Source organism: Desmodus rotundus, chromosome 9, assembly GCF_022682495.2.
Source record: "Desmodus rotundus isolate HL8 chromosome 9, HLdesRot8A.1, whole genome shotgun sequence".
Taxonomy (NCBI): Eukaryota; Metazoa; Chordata; class Mammalia; order Chiroptera; family Phyllostomidae; genus Desmodus; species Desmodus rotundus.
The window spans coordinates 262,179-288,596 of record NC_071395.1 but is presented as its reverse complement, the minus strand read 5'-3'; the positions used below and the strand labels follow the sequence as shown (position 1 = coordinate 288,596).

The 26,418-nt window shown below is 50.4% G+C and overlaps 1 protein-coding gene and 1 non-coding gene across 2 annotated transcripts in view; both read right to left on the bottom strand.

The window, feature by feature from the left end:
• Nucleotides 1–1,554: 1,554 nt before the first annotated feature.
• The window catches only part of ALPK1 (alpha kinase 1), a 54,871-nt gene continuing 30,007 nt past the window's right edge, over nt 1,555–26,418 (bottom strand). Inside the window, 11 exon segments of the mRNA XM_045202578.3 lie at nt 1,555–5,963; nt 7,094–7,280; nt 8,374–8,536; nt 9,574–9,727; nt 11,701–13,735; nt 14,420–14,524; nt 15,765–15,860; nt 18,511–18,587; nt 19,176–19,262; nt 20,777–20,836; nt 22,800–22,998. Coding sequence (XP_045058513.2) covers nt 5,743–5,963; nt 7,094–7,280; nt 8,374–8,536; nt 9,574–9,727; nt 11,701–13,735; nt 14,420–14,524; nt 15,765–15,860; nt 18,511–18,587; nt 19,176–19,262; nt 20,777–20,836; nt 22,800–22,998 — 3,384 coding nt within the window. The 3' untranslated portion in view covers nt 1,555–5,742.
• LOC112312742 (small nucleolar RNA SNORA51) lies at nt 20,117–20,245 on the bottom strand. The gene has a single exon (XR_002975629.1). It is a non-coding gene; the product is annotated as a small nucleolar RNA SNORA51 (small nucleolar RNA).

The window sequence follows — 26,418 nt, the reverse complement described above, 5'->3', positions numbered from 1 at the left end:
GCCAGCCTGTCCCTGACGCTGTGAAGCCAGTACCTCTCCTCTCTGGCTGCGAAGGTCCTAGATGGCATCTTCTCCCAATACAAGACTGTTTTGCCTGCATTGAAAATCCTGTTTAGTGCGGCTGCCTTTGTGAATCATCTGAGCTAGATCTTGCTGCTTTTGAATGTTATGTTATTGAAATGGCTTCTTTCCTTCAACCTCTCAACTAACTTTTGCCAGCTTCAGACTGTTCTGCAGCTTCCCCACCTCTCTCTAATTCTTTTAGGGTGATGCTATTAGTCTTCTTTTAACCCTTGGGTAGTGGTATAAAGGAATGATTCTGAGCCAATCAGGTTGCTGTGGCTCAGTGAGTTGGGCGGCATTGTTCCCACAAACCAAAAGGTCACCAGTTCAATTCCTGGTCAGGGCACAGGCCTGGGTTGCTGTCCTGGTCCCCAGTTGGGGGTGTGGAAGAGGCAAGCAATCGTTGTTTTTCTTGCATATCAATGTCTCTCTCCCTCTGTCTCTCCCTCCCTTCCCTTCTCTCTACAAATAAATAAAATCTTTAAAAAAAGAATAATTCCAGTATTAAGAAAAAAGCAGGCAGTGAGAGCAGTGTTTGGTTACAGGAAGCTTAAGGGCCTGTTTTACTTGTGGGACATGCCTGTAACCCAGCAATGCTCCCCGGTGTGGCCAAAGGGGGAGTCAGTCGCACTCTGTAGTTTGTGCCACTTGAAAAACCACCTCTTCATTGCACTTAGAACACCGGGTTTCTGAGCTGCGACCAATCATATAGGCCTGCTGTGTGTCTTATTTGTAAAATAGTTTGTGCTTTATATGAAGCCGATTATGTGACCATGCATACAGTGTAGATTAGCAACATTTATCAATCGTCTTTAAAAATCAGATCACAGATGCATTCTGGCTGCACAGGAAGAGAGCCCTGCCCGAGAAAAAAACCGTCCTGGTCACTGGAGGCCAAGGGCTGGAGGGGGTCACTTTCTCCAGAGTTATCACATTGGCAGATACCTAAAATAATGATCAAACTCAACATCAACACTGCACTGGGGACAGGTTTTGTTTTGTTTTTTTACCAATTTTAATTTGTGAACCAAAAATAGTTTATTTATGTTAATTAAATAAGCATTAAAATAAAAACCCTAGGAAATGAGGGACTGGCTATCAGTCAACAGTGAAGCAGTTGAGCATTTTCACTTTTTCTCCAGACAAAAAAAAAAAAAAAAAACAAATAACAAACAAACAAACAAATAAGCAAAAAACCCTGTCCACCCAGGAGCTAATCCATTTTCCACACTCATTACCATTCAGATGAGTCTTTTGAAAAACAAAGATGTCGGCATAGCTCTTTCCAGTGTCTGAGAACGCCTTTCTTGTTGGGTTCTACAAATAAAGAGGACCCTCTGGATCTAATTAAGAGATTTTTCACCTGCCATCATTTATTCATGCGGCTCCCAGACATGCATGGAACACGTGCAGGGTGCAGGGCGCGATGTGAAACACTGTATCACACCAAGCGTGGTGCACAATGGGCCAATCATAAGACTGCACTCTCAATTCATCTTGTGAGTTTTAATGATTCAGTTCTCTCATTCAACAAGGCCTCGCTGACGGCCGGGGGCTGGGCTGGCCCTGGGGCTGACACGCTGAACTTGGTCCCCGCTGTCACGTGCTCCCAAGCTAATGGGGAGGCAGACACATAAACAAGTAATTACCGTGCGATTGAGGTCCTGCCACAGAAGTTTGTGACAGTGTAAGGAAGCCTCTGTGTATGACTGAATGTGTGCACACGTGTGTCTGTGTGTGCACGAGCACGTGTGTGTGTGTGTCTGTGCGTGAGCCTCTGTGTGGGCCTAGGGTGGAAAGGTGGGTGTGTCTTCTCACTTGTTCCCTCCGTCCCACACTGAGAGGGACAACAAGGGTCAGTTCTACTTAAAGTTGTGGACGGGGACCTTTCCAGCTGAGAAGCAGCCACTTAGTCTGGATTTTTAAAAGGTTTCCCCCCAAGAAAGTGGGTGTATTTCCTTAAAGGTCACACTGTTGCATTTAGACTTAGGTGCTGGTGGCTCTCTGAACCATACCTCTTTTCATAAAATATTGTTAGGGTTGAAAGAGAAAATAACTCTAGGGTTATTTTGCAGGGACAAAGGGAACCCATTTTCAGCAGAAGGGAATAGATAATTTTTTCGAAGGAAACACTCCAATAAATATGCAAACCTTAGCGGTCTCTTCTTTTCCAGCAAGTGTATGAGTCAGCTGTATCAGACTACAAAATCCTTCCTGAAAACAATATTTTCTTGATAGGTGGGTTGATTTTTAAAATTATAAAACATTAGTTTTCTTCAAGGATCTTTTCAGTTCACCTTTTAGTATCTGAGATCCAATCCAGGCTGCAGGTGCTCTGAGCACAGCATTTTTCGTGCCTCTTCAAAAACTGCTGAGGAAGGGAAACAGTTGATGTTCACCACATGACCAAGCACTTAATTCCTACTGATCTGTACTTTATTTAATTCTTAAAGTTATTGGTGACAAAGCCTGGCCTTCTCCTGATATTGAGGGCAAGGTGGAGCTGTCTGTATTCTAATCATCAGCTGCTGTGTGGCCACGACCAACAGCAAGAGGCTGCTGGCCTGTGCAGGGTGCATTTGCCTCCCACCTCCTGTCTCTGTCCCACTGGTAACCCAGAGTGGGACGTAGTGAAGCTAATACTTGGCGATGCACTTTCAGAGAAGCCAAGTTTAATCCACCTTGATACGAGATCCAGTTGTCTTGAGAGGCTTGGGGATGATGCTTGCTGTGTGTGTGTCCTTGCTCAGCTCACATGGTGCAGAGGCCACACCGTGGTGACTCAGGGACATGAGGCAGCAGGAGGGATGTGCAGACCAGTTTGGCTGGAGTTTGTGAAGTTGCACAGAGCTGTGGTGCTCTCTGTAATACCCAGTTCAGTCTGGAAGCCCTAGGACTTTGGCATTTCAAATTTCCTTTGTTGGAACAATCTATGGCTTTGAGTTTTTGCAAAGGCCCCTGGGCCCCATCGCTCTGAACATTTACATGCATTGCAGGGTCTTCCTTGTGTTTCTGTGCTGGGCAAGTGGGCCGCAGGCTCAGAGCCTATGTTGGCCTGGCCAGCCCGGCTCTGGCACAAACATGCCCTGGAGGCTGGGAAGGGTGCAGCTGGCCAGAGGCTCCTGTCTCTGGGTCCCGTGCCCGCTGATGCAGGTGGCTCAGGGACCTCGGTCCGGCCCAAAGGGACAATGTACACGCCCCAGGTGCCCCGCCCAGAGGGAAGGCTCACTACTGAGAGCCAATTGCTGTGGGTCCTTCTGTTATTTGGAAAAGACCATGTCAAATGTCTAACAGTTTCTACAGTCCCTGGCGTTGTGGTGGTTTGTGTCGGAATTGGAGGCTAACTCTGATGTTGGCGCTTCACGGGGAACACACACACGGCCCACGGCTGCCCTTGGCTGTAACAGCAGGTTTAGGGAACACGCCGGCAGAGAGAAAGGGCGTGTTTAAAAACTCAGTTAAAGGCAACAAAATAGAGCACTCTCTGACTCTAAATCCCTTTCACTAGAAAAATGGCCTGTACTTTAGGAGAGAATGTGGCATGTCAAAATACACACCGAGTATAAATAATGAAGACATTTCTGGTAATAGTACTGCCTCAAGTCCACCAGAACCTGAAAGGAATCGCTATTCTTTCTCTGTCGCCCGTATTGTTCCCAGTGTCTAAATGTCAAAACACAAATTAAATATTAACATTATTTTAAGTTTTAAAAAATATTTAATTAGATATTTTTCTTACATTAGTTTTAATTAGTGTACTTATTTAATATAAAATTAAACACTATGTATTTTTCTTCTTGCTTTTGAAAATCAGTTTTAAAAATAGCACACGCCCAGAGATTCAATTATTTAAAACATACTGTTTTCTGTATGATAAACATACAGAAAATGTTAGTATGATAAACATTTGCTTTGGCTTGGTAAGTTAAAGGCTACACCCCCGGCTTGCACTGTGAGCTCATTTCTGCAGGAGATTCATGCAGGATTTTATTCCCGTGTGGACCGCACCACCGGTATCCACGTTAGTAACCCGATACTGTAGCGGCAGGAATCCCTACACCCCTCAGGAAGTGCGTCACTGCGTCTCTGTCACCTGCAGGGGCAGCCAGACCAGGAAGGGGCGGCCATGCCTGGGGATGACCTTGCACCTCCCAGGCAGGTGGGTTCTGCTTTGTGCTGTGGTCTGCGGAGGAGATGGGGAGATGGAAAATGACATACTGGGTAAGTTTTCTTGTGAAATTCTGTTTTCCACCTTTCCAGCTTCCATACGGCTCCCCTGCTTGCGAGGGGAGCCCTTTGTCTGGGCCGCACAACAAGATAACCCACTTAATCTGCTGGGAGCACGTGAGTTGCCAAGTGCCGTTTAATCTGCAGAACACTGGGGCAGTGCCCTGTCACAGGCCAGCCTGACTTTTCCATGAGAAAGTGGCTCCCTGGGCCAATGATGGATTGCTTGTTCTCTTTAAACAACAGCTAAGATGGCGAAGGCCCCGGGGGGACAGGCCGAGTGCAGTTGGGAATGGGCAGATCCGACGCGGTTCAAGTTCACCTGACAAAGCCACCGCTCTGAGAAAGGATTATTCACACTGGCTTTATGTGCTGAAAGCGCGAGCCCCTGGCACAGCTGCGAAGCTTGCTCACACGGCCGCTTATGCACCATAACAAAGAGATTTGTTTTTCTCTCACCGGCCCCCCCCATTTCACACCTAGTCTGCGAGGAGCCTTCGTGGAGGAGTCTGTGTGTGCAGACGGCTGACAACGAACTTGGCCATCCACAAGAGCAGTGCCCGACCTTCCCGACATCTGAGGGACAAAACCGGTCTCCTCCTGACTAACTCCACCCCTGGAATTTAGCTTTTTAAATACTGTCATCTCACAACTCCACAGGCAAAAGATTAAAATACAAAGTCATTATTTAGTTCAATTTAGGAAAGTGATAATGGAGTTTTTGTAAAAAAATCACTTGAAAATTTCCCAGTATCAATTTTGCTATCAGAAAGAAATATGAAAGACTAGGGAGAGAAATTAGAAACGTTAAAGAACCACTTCCCTGATTGTACCAAACACGCAGCTCACATGGCAAATCCCTGCTGGTCCCCAGGTGCTGTTTTGTCATTGGTTTCTCATTCCACTTTCAGGGGACAGACCGAGCGAGGGGGAGCGGCCTCTATAAGTGCCTCCAGCATGAGTCCCCCCAGCCCATGGACAGCATGCCGCTCGTGGTCACCTGGCCCGGGTCTGTTTCATTAATGCAAGATGGAGATTTCCAAATTCTATCATGCTTTATGCCCTGTTTGCAAAGAGCTTATAACCATGAATTGAGTTTCAATTTTAAGTTACTTTTGATATTATAATATTATTTCTTCCCTTTATTTTGTTAATAAGGTAGTTTTTCCCATTTCTTTAATAAACTTGTTAGTATGGGTTCTTCAAGAAGCAAATCCCAAGAGGAGATTAGACACACAGGACATGTATTGGGGAAAGGACTGTAAGGGACGAATGGTGATTGTGTCAGAAGCAAAGAGCCTCCACAGGGCCTCACGCTGTCATTAAACGTGGGCCTGAAACTGACTGACACTCACCAGCTCCCCTCACAAGTCACGGCCCAGAGACCCGGCCCTGAGAGACCCGGCTGTGCCAGCCCCGTGCACCTGCGGGAGAGACCGCAGCCCACAGACGTCAGCCCCCAACCCGTGCCACCCGAGGCTGGTTTGGGCTCTCAGCGAACGGCCTGGTCAGAGACAGGCGACGGCAAATCTCATTGCAGTCTGTGTGCTGGTGGTTGAAGAAGTAAGAAATGCCCCGTCTTCCAAAGTTGGCAGCGATGCCTTTCTGGTCGGCAGAGTGGATCTGGGGGTCTGTCAGGTAGATGAGCCCCTTCCCGTCACCAGTCACCCAGCCTGGAGGGGGAGGAAGCACGCCTGAGAGCAAGGTCCACTGTGCATGTCGGCAAAGCCTTTCAGGAAAACTACGTATGGACTTAGACACAACTCAGTCACCCCCGGCTCTACGTTTAATGCATTTCTGCTGCAGGATTTCGTATTACGAAGTCCCGTTACTGTTTTTAAGAAGAACTGAATGTTGGACAATTAAATTTGTCATATATGACACACCCAAACCACCGATTTTCAAGGAATTACAGAGCAATAAATTGTACTTACATAATTACAAAAATCACAATATTGAACAGTTTTCTCATAATTCACACATTTCCTTAGTGCCTTTTTCATGAATTTGTGTATTAATTTGCTTAACAAACATTCACTGAGCGCACACAGTGTGTGGAACAGCGGTTCAGACGCCGGGCACTCTGCAGTGGACAAGCTGCCAGCCGTCTGTGCCTGTCGAGCTAAAATGTTTGTGAAGCGAGGCAGACTGAAAGCCGGTCTGAGTAGGTATAAGTCACAGTGTGACAGGAAGTCGTGCCAAATGCTGTGGAAGGGGACAGAGAAGATCTGGGAGGATGTCATCGAACCACTACCAGAAATAATTAGAAGTAACCTCTTTTATCATTTAAACAAAGTGCAGAGTGTTGACTAGTGATTCTGATAAATAATATACGAGACAAACAGAAGGAAAATTAAAATATGAATGCAGGAAATGTAGAAGAAGTCAGATTCAAGGACACACAGCTCTCAGTTCCCTAATGACCCCAATATCACACCTGTAACAAAGACAGAAGGCGGAAGCAAGGAAAGAGCCAGAAGATTTTCACACATCGAAACATTCACCATGAAGAAACGTAGTCACTCAAGTCCACCAGGCGAAATTTAAAAATCTGTCATGGATTTGCTCCAGAATTTAGTCCAACAGAACGTGAGCCCAATCTTCACAGCGACTATCTGACATCTAAGAGACACAGGCTGTAGATATTTTCTCAGGCATCATTTGCTACATAGAGTCAAATCAATTAATTGTAAATATTCACTGAACAGTCTATTAAGGAGTAATTGGTAGAGCTAGTGAAAAAAACCTCGTGTTTACAAATAAATAATTCTAAATATAAAAAGTAACCCCCTGTTTCACATACCTTGTAAATCTACCACAACTTCTCTGTGATTAGAAAACTCATAAGAAAAATGGCCATAAGCCAGGCCATATTCCGTGGCTTTGTATTCTGTTTTCACCACTTTTGTGTTATTTGATAATTTTACAAACTCTCCCAGAATGTAAGGTTCCACACTGACACATCCTTGTATCCTCTTGCCCTCTAAAATCTGAAAAATAGAAATGGGGGCCTGTGTGACCTAATAGTGAAGGCACGGGCTTTGGGGACAAGTAGATACCACTTTGAACCTCAGCTTTGCCACTTAGGAAGTTACTTCTAGATTTTGGTTTCTTTATTTACATGTAAAGTGCTTAACATGGTATGGCACATAATAGAACCTGAAATTATTACTCTTGCATTAAAATGCACACATCACACATGGGCTGTGATGTGTGATCCCCCAGGCAGCCTTGCAGAGGGCGTGGCCAGATCGTGAGTGGGGCCCCAGGCTGCTCTCCCAGCAAGAGCATTTCTGTGTGCGACCAACTTTGTAGACTTGTTTCAGAAGGTGAGAGTTGATGTTTGTTAAATGGCTGGCATAATACTCGACATAAAGACAGTACAAAACAGAAGACAGTTTATCATTGTAATAAAAATGGGCCTAAATAGGTCTAAAAATGTCACAAAGTAAAAAAAAAAAAATCCTTTAGACATGAGTGAAGATCTTTGGAGAAGCAGGGTCTTCTCAATCCAAAGAGGAGAGAAGTTGGTGGGGCGGTTGCCGTAACATACTCGGAGAGGCATCTTTGTGAAGAGATTAATTAGCCTCAGAGGTCCCAGCAGACAGAGCTGAGTCATGGGTAGAAAGCAGAGGAAGACAGGTTTGGAACAAAACCTTCATAACAGGTCTATTGGAAAGTGAACCTAATAATCCTGTTCTCTCACTACCGTGTTGAAGCCACGGTGCAGGGTTGGGGGCCAACAGGTACGAAATGGGGTCTGTGCACCACACGGAGGGGACAGGCTGTCAGGCACAGTCTCCGAAAGTAGAGAGGAGGTGAAGAAAGGTCTACTGAGGGCTGACCTGACCGTGTGGGGCCAGGCACACGACCCACAGCGATTCCCGTGTGACCGGCCCACTCGGGGCAGCCAGTCCTGCCTCGTTTACCTGTCTACATGGATGAAGCAGGTAGAGGAGGCTGGTGACTGAGCTGATTTTCACGAGAATGATGGTGGAGGAAAACAGATGGTAGGCTGGGGAGAGAAATCTAACCTATGTTTATGGGCCAGCTCACCCAAGAACCTGTTCTCTTCAATCTTACCAGCAGTATCGCAGACGGGATATAGAATATCTGTGTTGGGATCTTCTGTTCATAAAGTCTCTTGTTAAATTCGGTCACATAGTGCTGGGCAGTCATCTGTCGCTCCACATCAGAGAAATGGAGCCACAGCTTCTTCGGGTCCTTATACTCCTTCCCAACATATCTATGAACAAACAAAACCACCTCAGTAGCCGTTTCCTGGAGGATGCAGCCATCCCTGCTCCCTGCTTCGCACCACCATCTCTGACCCGGGTCCCCTCACTGGGCAGCTCTGCCCTATGGGCCCTCGGCCCACCCCCGTGCAGGTGAATCTGGGCTCCCAGCCGCGTATCTACCTGGACGCAATGCATCTCAGGCCTCAAAGGGTTCTCTTGCCTTTTCTGCAGGCTTGTTTATGTATGAGAAGTATGGCTCTCATAGTTGAACTAGCTCCTGCCAGCACATTCTCTCTCCTGCCAATGGGCAGATGCTCCACCTTTCCTATCTTTCCCATGGGGTGGCAACGTTTCCATAATGGGTCCGAGTCATGTCGGTCTGTGCAAGACAGCTGACAGAATGTTGGCCAGTCCGTGGAAACTGTTACCAATAAGTTAACCAGGACGAGGGAGTAGGAAGCTGAAAACATATTTTCTGGCCAGCTTTCTCCGCCTTTTCAAAATCTCATTAATGATTACAGTGGTCCCTCCTTATCTGGGGGGGGGGACCCCTGGTGGATGCCTGAAACCACAAATGGTACTGAGTCCTACATATACTACATTTTCCCTATATGCGTGACAAGGATTAATTTATTAAGTCAGGCATGGTAAGAGAGTAACAACAGTGACTAATGGTAAATGCACTGTAATGAGGTATGTGAATGTGGCACTGTGACATAAAATCGGGGTGACTTGAACTCAGGCACTACGATACCTCAATAGCTGAGCTACAATGGAGACACTGCTAAGTGACCAGTGGGTGGGGACATGCTGGATAAAAGGATGATTCACGTTCTGGGAGGGATGGAGGGGACCATGTGTGGTGTCATCCAAATGGCACACGTATAAAACTTATGAGTTATTTGTTTCTGGAATTTTCAGACTGTGGTTGACCAGGGGTAACTGAGATGCAGAAAGCAGAACAGTGGTAAGGGGGCAACGGTAGGTAGCAGAGAGGAAAATTAGCCCTTTTTACAGGAGTGGCATCAACGTTTTCAAGCAATACCTCCCCAGCGTTTCCTCTTGGTGAAGGTGATGGACCCAGAAAGCGTTTCTTTGCCTGCCTTTCTTCTTCACTTTCAGGTAGTCCCCCAGGTATACTACAGTTTCCTGGGCCGTCCACAAGTCAGATTTCTTAGAATATTTCAACAAAAGAGCATCTGTAAAATAAAAGATGAAGAAAATGGATCTTATTTTCCAAATGATGTCACAATTGATGGACAACGTTGAAGTAACACAGGTCCTCATCCAGCATATCTGAAATCTTCAACTTCTTTGTGCATTTCTCAAATGTCAGCCTCTTCTGTGACGACTGATAAAAAGGTAGCAAAGTACAATAAGCAAGAAAAGCTCTAGAATAAAATGAAGAATAGCCCTTGAGCCACAGAATCTTGTTTGTGACAGCAACTTTAAGACAAAGGCAGCGTTTTTGTATGAATAGCAAGGACAGTGAAGGGCCTTAGAAACACAAGACCCCAGACGGTCCTGGCACAGGCCCCACACCTTCTCCTGGCCACCTGGGGTGCCAGGTGTCATGGGCAGCAATAAGTCCAAATTGTACCTCAGATGTTCCCAGCAACTCCAGGGATCCAGATTAGACATTAAAGCACACCCTTTTTTCTCTTCCTTGTTTTGTTTAAGTTGGGAAAGTCTAGGAATTACTTGAAAAATTATAGCTACTGTACAAAGATGTAAACTCAACTGAAAAAGGAAAAGGTAGGATAAAAAAAAGGACCACCTCTGCCTTGAAGAACGGAGGAAGCGGGCGAGCAAGAAGTAGCTCTTTGAGGAGAAGGACTGACGTGAACCCCAAGGAAGAAATGCTACATTTTAGGGTATTGTATGATGACACTTTTATGTGGAATAAGGGGAGAGAGAGAGAGAGAGAGAGAGAGAGAGAGAGAGAGAGAGAGAGAGAGAGAGAGAGATATCAGAGTTGTGGTTACTAGAGGTGAGGGTGGGGCGGGCTCTGGAGGAAGGAGGTCAGACTCCAGTGTAAGAAGCTGCGTCCACAGGACGCAGCCAATAGCGAGCCTGTTGCCGCCGGCGCTGCGGTTTGGAGATCCAGGAGTGTTGTTCAGAGAGGAAATCCTGAGGGTTCTCATCATAAGGAGACTCTTTTTCCCTTTTTTCTCTCTTTCATTTTTATTGTATTTATATGAGAAGATGAATGTTAGTGAACCTATTGGAATCACTTCACTTGTAATCAAACCTTCATGCTGCACGTCTCAAACTTACACAATGATGTATGTCGATTATTTCTCAATAAAACTGGGAAAAAATACCGATGCCTGGACCCACAGCCCAAGGTGTCAGACGGGCATCTCTCAGGTGAGGCCTGGAGGTTTAAGAGCCTCCGGGGCCCATGTGGTGCCTGACTGAGAACCGCCACCTTAGAACCCAGAGCTTAGCCAGCTTCATGGCTTCTTCTGAAGTGTACTTTGCAGTAGTTAAAAAAAAATCAATAATTCTTCAGTATCTTAGACATTATGAAGGAACTCTCTGGGCTAGGAGGAGACCTTTGTCTTGTTTTCTTCCCGGAGCCTCTACCCCTCCTGAGCCGCCCTGGATGTGTGCCTGGCAGGTGTCCGCATCCCGGGCCGCTGCAGGAGGGAACCTCAGGCTGCTCCTCAGGCGGGAAGCTGGTGCTGACAGGCGGGTACCTCACCATTCCCCTCGCTAGCTGGAGACCTCTCGGTGCACAGGGGTAAAGCTCTCTGCCCAGTGGAAGGCTGGTGGTCTGCTAGGCCAGACTCTCTCTCCTGGAAGCTGTGTGGCAAAGTGCCGTGAGAAATTGCTGCTTGTGAGTGAGAACAAAAGAACAGGCGCTGCGAGGAAATGGCACCCAGAGCCGCCCCAGAGCCTGGCTGTCCCCAAGGCTGCTGAGATTCCCATCTCCAGATCGCCTTGTATGTCCTTCTAGCAAACCTCCAAACACAGATGGCCCGAGTCCTGGAGCCTCTGGAGCCGCCCAGCTGAGCCAGGGCAGCCTGCAGGGCACCTTTCTCCACACCTTCCCAGCATGATAGGGCCTCCGTCTCCCCTGCACTTTAAGGGATGAACACCAGCTCCTCCACGGTCCCCAGCACAGAGGTGCCTCCCAGCTGCACCTGCCTGAGGCTGCCACACTCACCGTATGCCCGGAGTAGCTGGCTGGGTTTGAACACCCCTGTGTGCTCCAGCCTCTGGAATAGCCACTCATGTGTCACCCCTGCCAGCAGCCTTTCAAGGTCATTGGGCTGCAGGGTGCGAGCCTCGAGGGTCTCCTGCCTCATTGACCCTGCCAAGGAAACAAAAGAGCTCCCGCTGGAATTCAGGTAGGACCAGGGGCTCCCCGCCTCCGAGGACCCGCTGGAGAACATGGGAGAGTTCCACCAGCTCGCTGAGGACGAGCTGGAGTTGTGGCTGCAGTTGAGCACATCTTCAGGCATGTTCCTTTCCTCGGTGGTCTCGCAGTCCTCATGGCTTCTGGGGACAGGGGGCAGCCCGGTCCCTGAAGCACAGGGCTGCCTCGGGGCACACAGCCCGGGATGGTCACGCTGCCCCATCAGGTCGAGGAGCTGGCCCTGCTCATCCACCGTGGATGCGTCAGGGTCCACATCTGGCTCTGGGACTGAGCACCTGCTTTGTCCCCTGTCCGGGTTCTGACCAGGCCAGAGAGGAGAGACAGAGTGACATGCCACTGTGGAACTTCTGCCTAGAGAATTGCCCGTGCCTCCGTGGGAGCCCAGAGGTGTGTCCTCTGTGCCATCTGCTGTTTCCCCTTCTGGGTCCACCTCAGCGGGGCTCCCTTTCAATGCAAGGCCAGTGCCATGTGTGAGTTCTCCCTTGTCTCCTCCGGACTGGTTTCTGGCATCACAGCTGGTTTCTGGAAAGTTATCGATTATTTCAAAGGTCTCTTCATCTTGGATTGAAGGAGGGGGGGCCATGTTCTTGGGCCAACCAGGATCAGGAGACCAAGAAGCAGACCCAGATGAGAGTCTGGGATGAGCAGAAGTATCTCTGGAGCCCGTAGTTCTGACTTCCTGCATTTCTTCCAGACCTCCCTCCAGCTGCCCTGTGCTGGAGGCCAAGAGCGTGGCCCTGGCACCACAAGGTGGACAGGACTCTGAACTATCTTCCTTGGACCCTGGGAAAGAGAGGCCATGAAGCTCTGAAGCCAGTGAACACAGGGCTGTGCTTCCCTCGTCACTCCCCTGCTCTCTTGCGCCGGCTACAGGACGCTGAGCGTCCCCCAGATGCTCTCCACTAGGCTGTCCTCTGGTCGGGCTCTTGTCTCCATGGTCACTCACATCTTCCCAGCTGGTAGAAGCACTGCACCCTGATAATGTGCTCCAGGAACAGGAGCTCTGGCTATCATTCAAAGTAGCTACCCTGCCGCTGCGGTGGCCTGGTGACTCCATCTCAGTCCCCACATCTGGGTCCAAGGGGACTCGGAAGATATCTGAACGGGCCCAGCCTCTCCTTCCTGCCCTCCTGGGTGCCTCCTGGCCATTCTGAGCAACCTGGGAACAGGACATTCCCCCGCCTGCCTGAAGACATGATCTGTCCTCCATACTCATGGTTTCTATGCTTTTTGTGTCTGTTTTAAGTGCAGTGATTCAGATTTCCGGGTTGGCATCTGTTTGTTTGTTTTTGTTGTTTTCACAAGTGCTTTTAAATACTTCACACACGGAAGTGTGGTGCTGTGAATAGGTTTCAAGGATTTTCTGGAAATCTACTTGTTCGTGCAGGATGGGCTTGTGTAGCCCACACTCGAAACCCGCTGGGACATAAGCCCCGTCTTCTGAGATTGCAAAGCTCTGAACCTGCAAATGGTCCTTCACCTGGCTGACAACGCACACGACTTCCCGGGCAAGAGCGACTCGCTCCTGACTCCCAGCAGAGGCACTGAATGCATACAGCTTCCCCATGGCCTCGCAGCAGAGCTGCCCAGCCATGAGGCCTGGCCCTGTCTCCCCGTGGAGCCGGCGGTGCACCGTGGCCAGGCCGAATGCTGCTCTGAGGAGACTGTGGAGCTCCTGCCTTCCCATTGCTGGCTCATCGTGTCTCTGGGTGAGAAGGCCAATCTCGAAGGCCTCTCTGGCTTCCCTCAGATGCGCAGTTCTCATGCCTGGAGGACAGTCGTCAGAACCAGTGTAGGACAGCAAGCACATGCCACGGATGTTCTGAGAAAATAACACATGCAAAATCAGACATGGACCTGAGCACTAGAGGTGAAACAGGAAACCTGTGGAATTCCTGGAGAACAGTCATTAGGATACTATGGAGAAACAAACACTGAAGTGTAGGATGACAAGTGTGTGCCATGGGTATGATAGGAAAAACACACAATCGAACAGTGAATGCAGGGTTTTCTTGGTGACAGCGGAGGAGGGACTGGCAGGTGGGACTGGCTGGCAGGAACTACACCCTCCTGCAGCCTCCAGTGTTTTCCGTCTGCGATGTTACGAACGGAGTCTATGCATGGGATGTGGTAAGTTTCTCTACAAGAATAAGGCTGCTGTAGAGAAACACATTGTTTGTTCGGTAATAGAAAAATGGACTGGTGGCCCCGAAGCATCCCATGCGTTTGAGTCACCTGGGCAGTGTTGCAACACTAAAGGTCTCTGGGGACCAATCCCAGAATGTTGCATTCACAGGATCAAGGGGGCAGCCCAGGGCTGTGCATTCTGAAAAGGCCCTTGGTGATTGTGAAGTGCTGGGGACAGTGCTCTGGAGCAGATGGCCTCCACTCCTCTGGGGGAATTAGTGAGGTCCCACCAGGATGTCCCCACTCTACCCATGAAACCTCCGCACAGGACATCTGACCCTGTGATCTGACCCTGATGCCCACCCCACGCCCCACTTACCATGGCCGTGAGTACGAAGAGCGGTGTGTAGGGACTGAGGGTGGCTGCTAGCTTGCAGGCTTCGGCGGCTGACAGCAGGCGGTGGTCTGTGACCCTCAGCAGGCCCTGGGAGAGAGCAGGGGCCACAGCAACAGGCAGGCTATGAAGCCGAGTCTCAGGGGTGCCCTGCCTCCCCCAACCTGTCTCAATTGCTTGAGAACTGGGCCACAGAAGAGTGACTGCCTCTCTCCCGCACCATCCCCACCCCAAAGAGGGCTGGCATGGCACCCTGACAGCATCATCTGCACCATCCACTCTGGAGGAACCCCACACGTTCTGCAGCCAGATTAACGGCTGGTCTCTGAATTGTTCTCGGCAGAGAGCCCTCTGATCTATAGTTTCACAGCAATTAGGTCCGTCCATTCAGTTTAGAAATGTGCACGAGCACCTTGGTGTCAGCTGCTGTTCTAGACACAAGGACTCGCAGGCGATGAGCCTGCTGGGAGCTTGATCTCTGCTGAGGGGAGGGGACCCACACCCCATGTGAGGGTGATGCATATGGGTGGGGCTGGGGAGGTCCAGGGGACAGCTTCAGTGAATGAGGTACAGAGTCTTCCCCCTGTGTTTGTCTGGCAGCAAAAGCAATGGCTGAGGTTCCAGTCACTGCCAGCAAGCTGCGTGGGTTTGTCCTCATGCTGCTGGCACTGAGTGTGGCCACTGCTGTCACTTGGCACTTCACAAAAATGGCCACCTCGGAGATCATGTGAAAACCTCAGCTTCCAGACAGTGTGGGAGCACAGGCCAGTGTCCTCCCGCCGAGATAGACCCTGGCGGTCCCGGGGTCTGGCTCTGCTCCGGGCAGCTTCCTTAGAGGCTTCATACTGCATACCTGACCCAGTCTCTCTGGACCTCAGCTTATGTCTCCCTAGAATGGGGGTGACACCTGTTGCCCAAAGGACTTCATGTGGATCATATACACAGACAGGCTTTCTGGATTGTAAAGCGATGTGTAAACAGTAGGAATCATTATTAGTAGGGCTAGGGGCCTCGAGAAGTGACTGATGCTCTGATTTGAGTAACTGATGATGAAACTTTAAACATGTTTAAAAACTTAAAAAACCATTTTCCTTTGTCGTCGAGGTGGCCCATGTGTGGAAACTGAATTCTGTGCTCATTTGGAAACTCCTTCCCCGTCACTGAATGACCTCTGCATATCTGGGGCCAGGCCAGGTGCTGGGGCAACACAGCCCACAGAACACCCCGGAACTGTCCCCAGCAGTGTGGATGTCACCCGTGAGGGGAGACGCTGTGCTCCCTGACTCTAGCACCCCACCATCTGCACCCCAGTTTGGTGAGCAATAGTTACCAAGTTCATCCACGGGCTGTTTTTAAATTTCTCGTACTCTTGATTGCTCATGGACATGAAGAGGTCTGCCAGAATCCCTAATGATGTGGAGATGCCCTGTAGGGAAAGACAGGCAGACAGACAGACAGACAGACAGACGGGAATTCACGGTGAGTCACTGCTTGTGCCCCGGCCTGAAGGCAATCAGCCCTCCCTGTGGACCAGCACTTTGTGTGACTGCTGTTCTTGTGACACAAGGACACTATCCCACACTGAGGCCACAGACACCATGCAAACGCAGCTCTTTCCACTTGGGCTTGGCCGAATTGCTTGGCCAGCTCTTTCCATGTGGCTGTTGGCAGTTTGAGGGACAAGGCAACCTGATGCCGCCACAAACAGGAGAATGTGCCTGGACTTACAGAGCATAAACCATCCGGCAGGAAAGCAGATCCTGCTGCTTCGCTTCTTGAATAAAGGCGCAGTGTAAATAATTAAGGAACGTCTTCGCCCACTTCATTCAAAGAAATGATTTTAGGTACAAGCGCCTAGGTGCAGTCAGCTGGGCTATGGAGCCATGCAAAGGCTAAACGCATGACAAAGCAGACAAACGACTGGCTCACTAGAAATAACTATGTAAGTGGATAGTTACAAATCAAAATAGAAACACTAGGACTTCTGGCCAAGATGGTAGGTAGACACACTGTGCCTCCTTGTACAACAAGGAGGACAACGACAAATTTAAAAACAAAAACAACCAGAACTGACAGAAAATTGAACTGTATGGAAGTCTGACAACCAAGGAGTTAAAGAAGAAACATTCATCCAGACCAGTAGGAGGGGCGGAAACAGGCAAGGTGGCGGCTGGAGGACCAGGTGGTCCCACATTCACATGCAGATAAACCAGGAGGTACAACAGGGGAGGGAGACTGACCACACAACCCAGTGTTCCATCATGGGGAAATAAAGCCTCAAAGCCTCTGAACTAAAAACACATGTGAGGGTTGAGGTGGCAGCTGGAGAAACTCCCAGCCTCACAGGAGAGTTTGTTGGAGAGACCCACAGGGTCCTAGAATATACACAAACCCACCCACGAGTCAGCACCAGAAAAGCCCAATTTGTTTGTGGGTAGTGGGGGAAGTGACTGAAAGCCCACAGAGAACAGAGCAAGCAGCCTGTTCCCTCTTGGACCCCTTCCCCACATACAGCATCACAAAGCAGCAATGTGGGTTGCCCCGCCCTAGTGTACACCTAAGGCTCCACCCCTTACTATGTAATAGGTGCCCGGAGACAAAAAAAAAAAAAAAAAAGGCCCGAATGAAAGAACAGATCAAGGCTCCAAAAAAAATACAACTAAGCAACAAAGAGATAGCGAACCTATCAGATGCACAGTTCAAAACACTGGTAATCAGGATGCTCACAGAATTGGTTGAATTTGGTCACAAATAAGATGAAAAAATGAAGGCTATGCTAAGTGAAATAAAGGAAAATGTACAGGGAGCCAACAGTAAAGGGAAGGAAACTGGGACTCAAATCAATGGTGTGGACCACAAGGAAGAAAGAAACATTCAACCAGAACAGAATGAAGAAATAAGAATTCAAAAAAATGAGGAGAGACTTAGGAACCTCCAGGACATCTTTAAACATTCCAACATCTGAATCATAGGGGTGTCAGAAGGAGAAGAGGAAGAGCAAGAAGTTGAAAACTTGTTTGAACAAATAATGAAGGAGAACTTCCCTAATTTGGCAAAGGAAATAGACTTCCAGGAAGTCCAGGAAGCCCAGAGAGTCCCATAGAAGTTGGACCCAAAGAAGCACACACCAAGGCACATCATAATTACATTAGCCAAGATTAAACAGAAGGAGAGAATCTTAAATGTGGCAAGAAAAAAGGAGATAGTTACCTACAAAGGACTTCCCATTAGACTATCAGCTGATTTCTCAAAAGAGACCTTACAGGCAAGAAGGGGCTGGAAAGAAGTATTCCAAGTCATGAAAGGCAAGGAACTACATCTAACATTATGCTATCTAGCAAAGCTATCATTTAGAATGGAAGGGAAGATAAAGTGCTTCTCAGATAAGGTCAAGTTAAAGGAGTTCATCAGCACCCAGCCCTTATTACATGAAATGTTAAAGGGACTTATCTAAGAAAAAGAAGAAGATCAAAACTATGAACAGTAAAATGACAACAAACTCAGTTATTAACAACTGAACCTAAACAAAAACAAAACCAAAAACAAACTAAGCAAACAACTAGAACAGGAACAGAACCACAGAAATAGAGATCACATGCAGGGTTATCAGTGGGGGAGTGGGAGGGTGAGAGGAGGGGAAAAGGCACAGAGAATAAGAAGCATAAATGGTAGGTAGAAAATAGACAGGGGGGGAGGTTAAGAATAAATAGTACAGGAAATGTAGAAGCTAAAGAACTTACATGTATGACCCATGGACATGAACTAAAGGGGGGGAATGCAAGTGAGAGGGGGGGTGCAGGGTAGAGGAGAATAAAGGGGGGAAATGGGACAACTGTAATAGCATAATCAATAAAATATGTTTAAAAAGAAAGAAAGAAAGAAAGAAACACTAACTATAGGCCAGGAGTTCGGTGTGAGTGAGAACAGAGCAGCACAGGAGCAGGCGGCCCGGTCCTGTGCCCACGTGGAGCCAACAGAACAGGACCAATGCAACTGGTAGGCAGCGAGGTGAATTATGCCACCGGAGATAACCACTCAGGACAAACATGTGCAGAAGAAAAAGGTTCACAACCAACCTTCTTATCTGGCTGAGGAAGCGTCAGGTACCCTGCGATGGAAGCCCACGTTAACTCTGCCGCTTCGGACCACATGCCTGGAAAAGGGAGGCATGGGGGTGACTGCTAGCGTCTGCTCTCATGACAGAAAATGCCTTGAAAACTACAGAAGGGAGATTCATTAGTGCCTGTCAGAAAATTCCAGGCTGGGTCCAGTTGACGGCAGACAATAATCCACTTTCTGGTGTGTTTAACGCGGGCGACAGGGAGAGAGTAAGAATTGCTGCACACCACACATGTCCTGCGTGTGAATGTAAAAAAACTCACCGCCACTATTTACAAGAGTAACAATTACCTGCCTCTGTTAAGTTTTCAAACACTTTAGTGAGTGCATTTTAAAGTATAATTGCAGTTCTGTAAACTCTCCTTGAAAACTTGTAAGTACCTTCAAGGATTGAATGGGGACGGTGTCACTACGTCAGGGGACCAAGGGTCAGACGCCAGAAATAACATGAGAACCCCATGTTAATGCTCATGAGGTACAACTGTAAATTTCAGAACTCAACAGAAAATGTCTGTGTCAGGAGCATTCATCACACTCCTGGGGCCCTAAACGTCCTCCTCTCTCACATGAGGACGCGGAGAGAGGCGGCTAGACGTGGCAGGTGCGGGCAGGCGGGGCGCACCTAGCTTCTGTAGGATCTGCCCTCGGATCTGCACGCAGACGGACTGCACCAGGACCCGGTCACTCTCATTTCTGTACCGCCAGGTGCCTGTGATAAATGAGGGATAGAGAAATGCATTGCTGGCCTTGAATTTATGCAGGAATATCACGGTGAAATAAAACTGTTCTCACAGAAGCCTTTGTGAGCACACATGATGGACATTCGAGCAGCAGCCTCCTCTCGTGTACAGTGCGAGGTTCCAGCTCCTCCTCATTAAGGTCCAGGGACTAACTCCTCCCTCTGCCACCCTGGCCCCTTCATGTCCCTTCTCACAGAGGGCACGTTCTTTGGACCGCTTCCCCCTGGCTCCAGAGCAGACCACTCCTGCTTGCTTGGGTCTCAGCCTCAGCACTGTGGCCTCCCAGGCTGTCCCCATCAGTGTGGCCCCAGCATCCCTGGGTGTGTGGGCTCAGTCCCATCCTCCCAGACCACACACAGGAGAGTAGGAACAGGCCCAGCACCTGCATTGTGAGCCTTTCTGAAGAGAGCAGGGCAGGCACCATGCTGCTCTCCACCTGACTTGGGTGAGGAAAGTGGTGAACGGCTTGGTGTTTATTGTGACGAGGGTGGGGCTGGGATTCACTGGTGAGTGAACGTCAGCCTGTGCAGACACGGGCAAGATGGGGAGGGCAGGCTGGGCAGGACCGCCAGGGCGGAGACCCACTGGCTCTCCCTCCTCGTTACTGTCACGCCACCCTCTGTTTGTGCCCTAGCTTTTCGTTCCACTGCATGGGTGCCTGTGCATGTGTTTTCACACATGTGCCTCTGTGTGCATGCATGTGTGTGAGGTGTAGAAGGTGAGAAGTGTGCACAGTGTGTGTTAGTGATGGTGGCCACAATGAGGGGCACGTGGTCAGTATTTGTATTCTAACCTGCCTCCGGGCTTTATTTTTAATTTTTTTCCATGTCCCCCCATTCATAATACAGACCAGGCAAAGGGCCTGGGCTGAGGTTTCTATGGGGTGGGTTTACTCTGCCCCCTCTTTCTGTACAGGTGGTGTAAGAATACAGCCTGTGGGAAGCACCAGGCCTGCCTCAGGGTTTCAAGGTGCTGGGGACCTTATACTGAAGCACGTTGAACTTAAACTCTACTGGAAATTGTATTCAGCTTATCAGGAAACTTCTTGACCAGAATTTCAGACAAGATATTGGGAGGCGTAAGTGATTTGTCACCCAACCATTACAACTTGCTTCTGTCCATGTGTGGTTAAATACTGAAATGTTTTTTATTAGAGTTCTTAGGTAGCAAAGTTTAGTTTCCTAGCCATTCAAATGCTCTGTCCCCTCAATTCTGTCCGAGGCCCATGGAGTTACCTGCTTCAATGGTTACCGTCCATTAGGAAACCCTCTCTGCAATGAGGCTGGGAGATGTCACTGCATTCTGCTTGTTTTTAACTAGAGAGAGTGGCAGCTAGGGAAGGGCGCGGCTTGGCCAAGGCCCCTTCCTTTATTGGTGGCAGGTGGAGCGGCAACAGCTAACACCCAGCAATATGGGGTCCCTACCCTAGACCCCTGGAGGCCCCGAGGGCGGAGATCTCAGGGAGGGTGTGAACGCACTTTACCTGTCGCTCCATCGTTGCTGATCAGACTGCTCAGGATATACTCCGCTTTTAAAAGTTTTCCTGAAAAGCAGCAGCCGAATGCCACACAATCAGCTCTGAGCACGGCTTCACACACCACCCACTGTAAGAGCGACCACACACTACAGCAGGGCCGCTCTTGGGAACGATCTGTTCCGAAATCTAAAGCCTGTAACTTCACCGTCTACAAAAGGGAGAAGACAGAAGTCCCGGGAGGCGGTAAGGTGGGAAGTCTGGAGTGGCGACCTGAAGCATCCTCGGGAAGGGGCAAGTCCCCAGCTGCGACGGTGGCTCCGGAGGGAAAGCGAGCGTCCCAGTGCAGCATGGCGCGCAGACAAGGCTCCCCCACCACGTAGGAGGGGCCTAACCACCGACTCGGTCTCTCCGCGAGCCGGAAGTGCAGTTGCTTATCTTACCCCCCCCCTCCCCCCCCCCCCCCCCCCCCCGTGCCTGCAGGCCCCTGGCGGCCTGTCCCCTGGGACCCTCAGTCCACCCGCCTTGGTCACAGCGGCCTCCTTGCCGCCCCTGGGACCTGCAGGCCAGCTTGCGCTCCAGGTCTTTGCACCGTTTCAGTCTGGCCAAGTGGGGCAGGGCCTGCTCGCTACAGGCCCCCAGTTTCCGTGTCACACAGCAGCCACACCATGCACAGCGACGGTGCCACGTTGGCTCTGTCGTTGCCACCTGCTGCCATCAGAAGGAACGTTAGTGGTCAGCGTTCCCTCAGACCCAAACAGTATAAGATGTCCCCGATCAGGGGCATTTCCAGGAAGGAATTTCTCCTAAGGTCAACTCCATCCCTGCATTCCCTTCAGAGAAGTTAACGGTAAGACGCGGGCACACTTCAGGCCCGGCTGCAAGGACAGGAAAGGGCCGGGGCTGCGCTGGCCCCGGCCCGGCAGGGCCCGGAGGGCCTGCTCACGTGTGGAATCGAACGAACACACTGCACTAACAAGCGGCAGGGAGACAGACTCTGGATGGAGAGGCGGCTGACCGCTGGGGGGCGGGGTGGGGTGAAGGGAACGCCCCAAAGAGAAAAAAGGAGATTCACGTACACGGACAACAGTGCGGGGATTGCAGGGGGAGGGGCGGAGGTGGGAGAGGGTACGGGGGACAAATGGTAATGGGGAAAAAAAACCCAAAAAATAAATTTAAAAAAGTAAAATGAAAAAAAAGACAGCGAATGGGCTCGGGTCTGAAAAGCCCATTTCTGCCCTGTCCTGACACCTCGGTCCCTCTCTGGAGTCCGCAATCGTCGCAATCGTCCCAATGAGTGCGGTCGGCACAATTCCTCGTCGGAGGAAATGAAGTAAAGACGTTTTAACCTCCCACAGACCAGAGTCATCGACACCGCAGCAATGGCTGAAAACGTCTGTAAAAACGAGCCAGTCCTGCTCCTGCGAGAGGCAGCTTCCGATGTGGGCCCTCATCCTCTCTCTCTTGGAAACGAGAGCGAGAGCGGAGGACCACGCATCGCCCGCCTCACGGGTAACGATGGCGGAGTGTGCGGAAGTGGACTCAGCCGGTCGCTGCAGGCCCCGCCCCCGCCCCGCCCCCTGAACGGAAGGGCGCCCGGTGCGTTCGCACGCAGCTGCCTCGTTTGCCGCTGCGCTCACAGTGACAGGAAGAAGGAGCGTGTTTCCAGCCAAATCAAGTGCAGCGCGGTGCTGCGGGTGACGGAAACCCGCGGATTACCTCAGAGTCTGTCAAGAGCCCGCCAAAAGGAGACAGGACAGCTAAGAGAAAGCGGAACTCTAATCTGCTTTTTAAAGGCTCTTGGGCAGAAGCACAGCATTCAGATTCCCTGTTTGAAAGCAGCAGGACGGATTTGTTAGAAGACAAAGGCTCCAATTAGTACTTTTCACACCCTTTCACGATTTTCTCTGCGGCTCTGGCTCTGAGGCCCTTTATGCCAACTCTTTGTGCTGGGGATGAAGGCGCTGGCAGGCAGCGGTGCGCAGGGCAGGGAGCCGCGGGGCCCTGGGCGGGAGGGGCAGGGTGCGCCTACCTGTGTTGACCGACACTCGGGCCTGGCGAATGACCAGCTGCGGGGCCACTGGCGTGGCGGGCCACAGCTTGTGCAGCCCCTTGGCCACCCGCAGGACTTGGCGCGACACGTCGAGCCCGTACAGGAGCCGGTCGCTCACGAACAGGATGGCCGCCGCAGTGGCGCAGTCCCGGGCGAGGATGGAGGCCCTCAAGGACACCTGGAGGTCGTGAAGGGACACAGTGAGCTGGCGAGGCAAGGCGCGCAGTCAGCAGAACGGGCGGCCGAAGAGAGTTAGGACAGCTCCGATGCACCGCGGGATCAACCACGTCCCTTCCCTTCTATTCCCCTCCACTCCTAAGGTTGTACGGGGATAAGTGCGCCCGCCAGGCCTGTCCGGGAAGAGTCCAGCCACTTCTGACCTGAGGAGAACAGTCTGTGCGACACCGGCACCGGCGCGACCCGGCCGCCAAGGACAGCGGACTGGAATGTGCTCACAGGAACAGTGACGACTTCACTGTACTGGTCGGCGGGGGCGGCGGACGCCGGCCCGGGACCGTGTGCGCTGTGTGCCCGTCACATTCAAAATGACTGAGCGAGTAGAGCAACGCATCTGCCTCAGGTTCTGCGTGCAGCTCAGACATTCCTCCGTGGAAACTATCGGAATGACTCAGGAGGCCGCAGCTCTGGGCGACCGGTGATGGGCAGCTTCCTTATCACAACCGCCGCTCACGCATCCCGAGTCCTGCAGGGGGTTTTGGTGAAGCGTCAAATCGCCCAGGTGACGCGGCCGCTACAGCCCGGATTTGGTGCCCTGCGACTTCTGGCTTTTCCCAAACTAAAGTCACCTTTGACAGGGAAGAGGCTTCAGACCGTCGACGGCATGCAGGGAAATATGACAGGGCGGCTGACGGCAGAACCGTGGGAGGTCCCGGGGCGCCTGCTTTGAAGGGGACCGAGGCGTCATTGTCCTATGTACGAGGTTTCTTATAGCTTCTTCCATAAATGCCTCTCTTTTTTCATGTCGCGTGGCCGCATACCTTCTGGGCAGACCCCTTTGTTTCCCGACTCACTTCCTGACTCTGCTCCGTGACCCCAGCCCAGGGAAGGGGCTGCCTGGCCCGGCTGACAGGTTTGGGAGCGGGAGCGGGCTGTCCTTTCTCCTGGCACAGGCAGGCCGAAGGGACGGATTCTTCCCGATGCTGTGCGTCCTGTCTCCCGGCAAAGCCACCTGTGTGGGCTGCCTGCTTGGCCCGGTGAGTCCTGCGCCTGCCGGGGGAAGCCCACGCAACGCTGGGGTTCGGGTGAGCGGGTCCCCCGCGCTCTAACGCGGAGTCGTATCTCCCAAGCCAGCCTCTTCCAGAACGAGCGGCGATATGCAATCTGCGCATGCCCAGGTCTCTGTTAAACAGCCCCGCTCCAGCTCCAGAACCCAGCAGGCTACGGGGAGCGCCGTCGGCCAGACCTGCGCCAGGACCGGCGTTTCCAGGCCCGACAGACCACACCCCCCAGGGAAACCGCGCCGCCCCAGGCCGGGCCTCTGAGGCAGCAGCGTCTTGTGCTACTTGACCTCGACCCCACCTCCCCACCCCACCACCACCCCAAAGCTAAGAACGCCGCCCACACCTGGCTCCATGGCTTCCTGAACTGGCTTCAAGAAAATGAACTTACTAATCTAAACTAAGAAACACAGAAGGAATTTCCCAGTCACAGGATGGAAAGAAGCAGGAAGTAGGGTCTAGCTGGGACCCTTCTATGGGCAACACCAGAGTGAAGACCCGGGAATGATGACTGAACGCCAACCCCCATGCCACTGGTGTGCGTCCCTGAGCGGGGGCCTCCTTTCGGCCCCACATGCATCTTTGTAGTGATGTAGCTTCATAATAAAACACGCTTCATCTTATGAGTTTGCTCGGGTGAGCCTCTGTTCCTTCCCACTAAAAAAACAACTAAAGCAAATGCTCAAAGCTTCTATTGGGGTGTGTCCAGTAAACCATCAATCTGAAGAACACAAGTTTTTTGGTGTTTTTAAAAATTTGTCCTCACCCAAAGACATGCTTATTGATTTTAGAGAGGGAAAGGGAGGGAGAAAGAGAGGGAGAGAAACATCGATGTGTGGTTGCCTCTCCCACATGCCCTGACAGGGGACCAAACCTGCAACCATGCCTGTGCCCTGACCACAAATCAAACCGGCGGCCCTTCAGCTTGCAGGGCAAAGCCCAACCAACTGAGCCACACAGGCCAGGCCTGAAGAACACAAGTTTTAAAGGAGAACAGCTCATTCATTTGACATTCATAGAATATAAATTCAAAGATGGAAAAGAGCCCTGGCTGGTGTGGCTCAGTGGATTGAGCGCAGACCTGCGAATCAAAGGGTTGCTGGTTTGATTCCTAGTCGGGGCGCATGCCTGGGTTGCAGGCCAGGTCCCCACGTAACTAGTGTGGAGGACAATAATGTGTGAGAGGCAACCGACTGATGTTTCCCTCTCTCCTTCCTTTCCCCTCTCTCTAAAAATGAATACATACAATATTTTTAAAAAACCCCAAAGATGGAAAAGAAATGGGTGTTTTATGTCTGCCCCGCTTTGTTTGCCACGGCTGGTCTCTGGAGGAGGCTTCTCTGTGCTGGGCGCACAGAGATCCCATCTCTGGTCTGCAGCCTCAGCTGCTTTCTGCAGAACTGGTGGCTTCAACCACTGCCAGGTTCCCCATTAGATCATTTAATTTCATTGTAACCAGAAAATCCAAATAAGATAGGGAACCTGAGGTTGAGAGGTTACATGACTCCAAAGTTACAAAGTTGGAAGAGTCAGGGTCAGGAAGGAACTCAAGTCTCTATCTTTTGCCTTCTTTTTTTAACTATGGTCAAAACACAGAACATAAAATGCACCATATTCACCATTTTTAAGCATACACTTCAGTACTTCAGCAAATACGAACTCTAAACCCATTAAAGATCCCCCTTTTCTTTTTCTCTCCAGCCCCTGGAAACCACCATTTTACTTTCTGCTTTTATGAATTTGACTACTCTAGGCACCTCATATAAAGGAAATTGTTATGCTATTTGCCTTTTTTTGTGGCTGGCTTATTTCACTGAGCGTAACGCCCTCCGGGCTCATCCATGCTGTAGCAGGGATAGGATTTCCTGCATTTGGAGGCTGAACATTACTCCACTGTACGCATGGGCCACGTTTTGCAGATCCATTCATCCACCGACAGACATTTGGGTTGCTCCAAGCTCCCGGTTATTGTGATGAATGCGGCAAATACCTCTTCAAGACCCTGCTTTCAATTCTTCTGGATAAATGCCCGGGGTGGGGTTGCTGGATCATGTATCAGAGGAAGCGCCACACTGTTTTCCATAGACGTGGCACCATTTTGTGATCCCCCAACGGCACAGCGGCCCTGCTTCGATGTGCTGTGCTGTTTCAGGCCTGGAGGAGATGTGGGTCGGCCACTCAGCACGGCACCCAGCACACTGTGGGTGCTGAATAAACGACAGGGAAAACTACAGAAGAATTAGGGGAGAAAGTCGATCCGTGCATTCCATGGTTGTGTATGACAAAACTGTGACGCACAGAAATGGCCTCCTAAGGGACAGCCAGTGGATTTTCAACAGAGTAAAAAGTAAATAATAGTC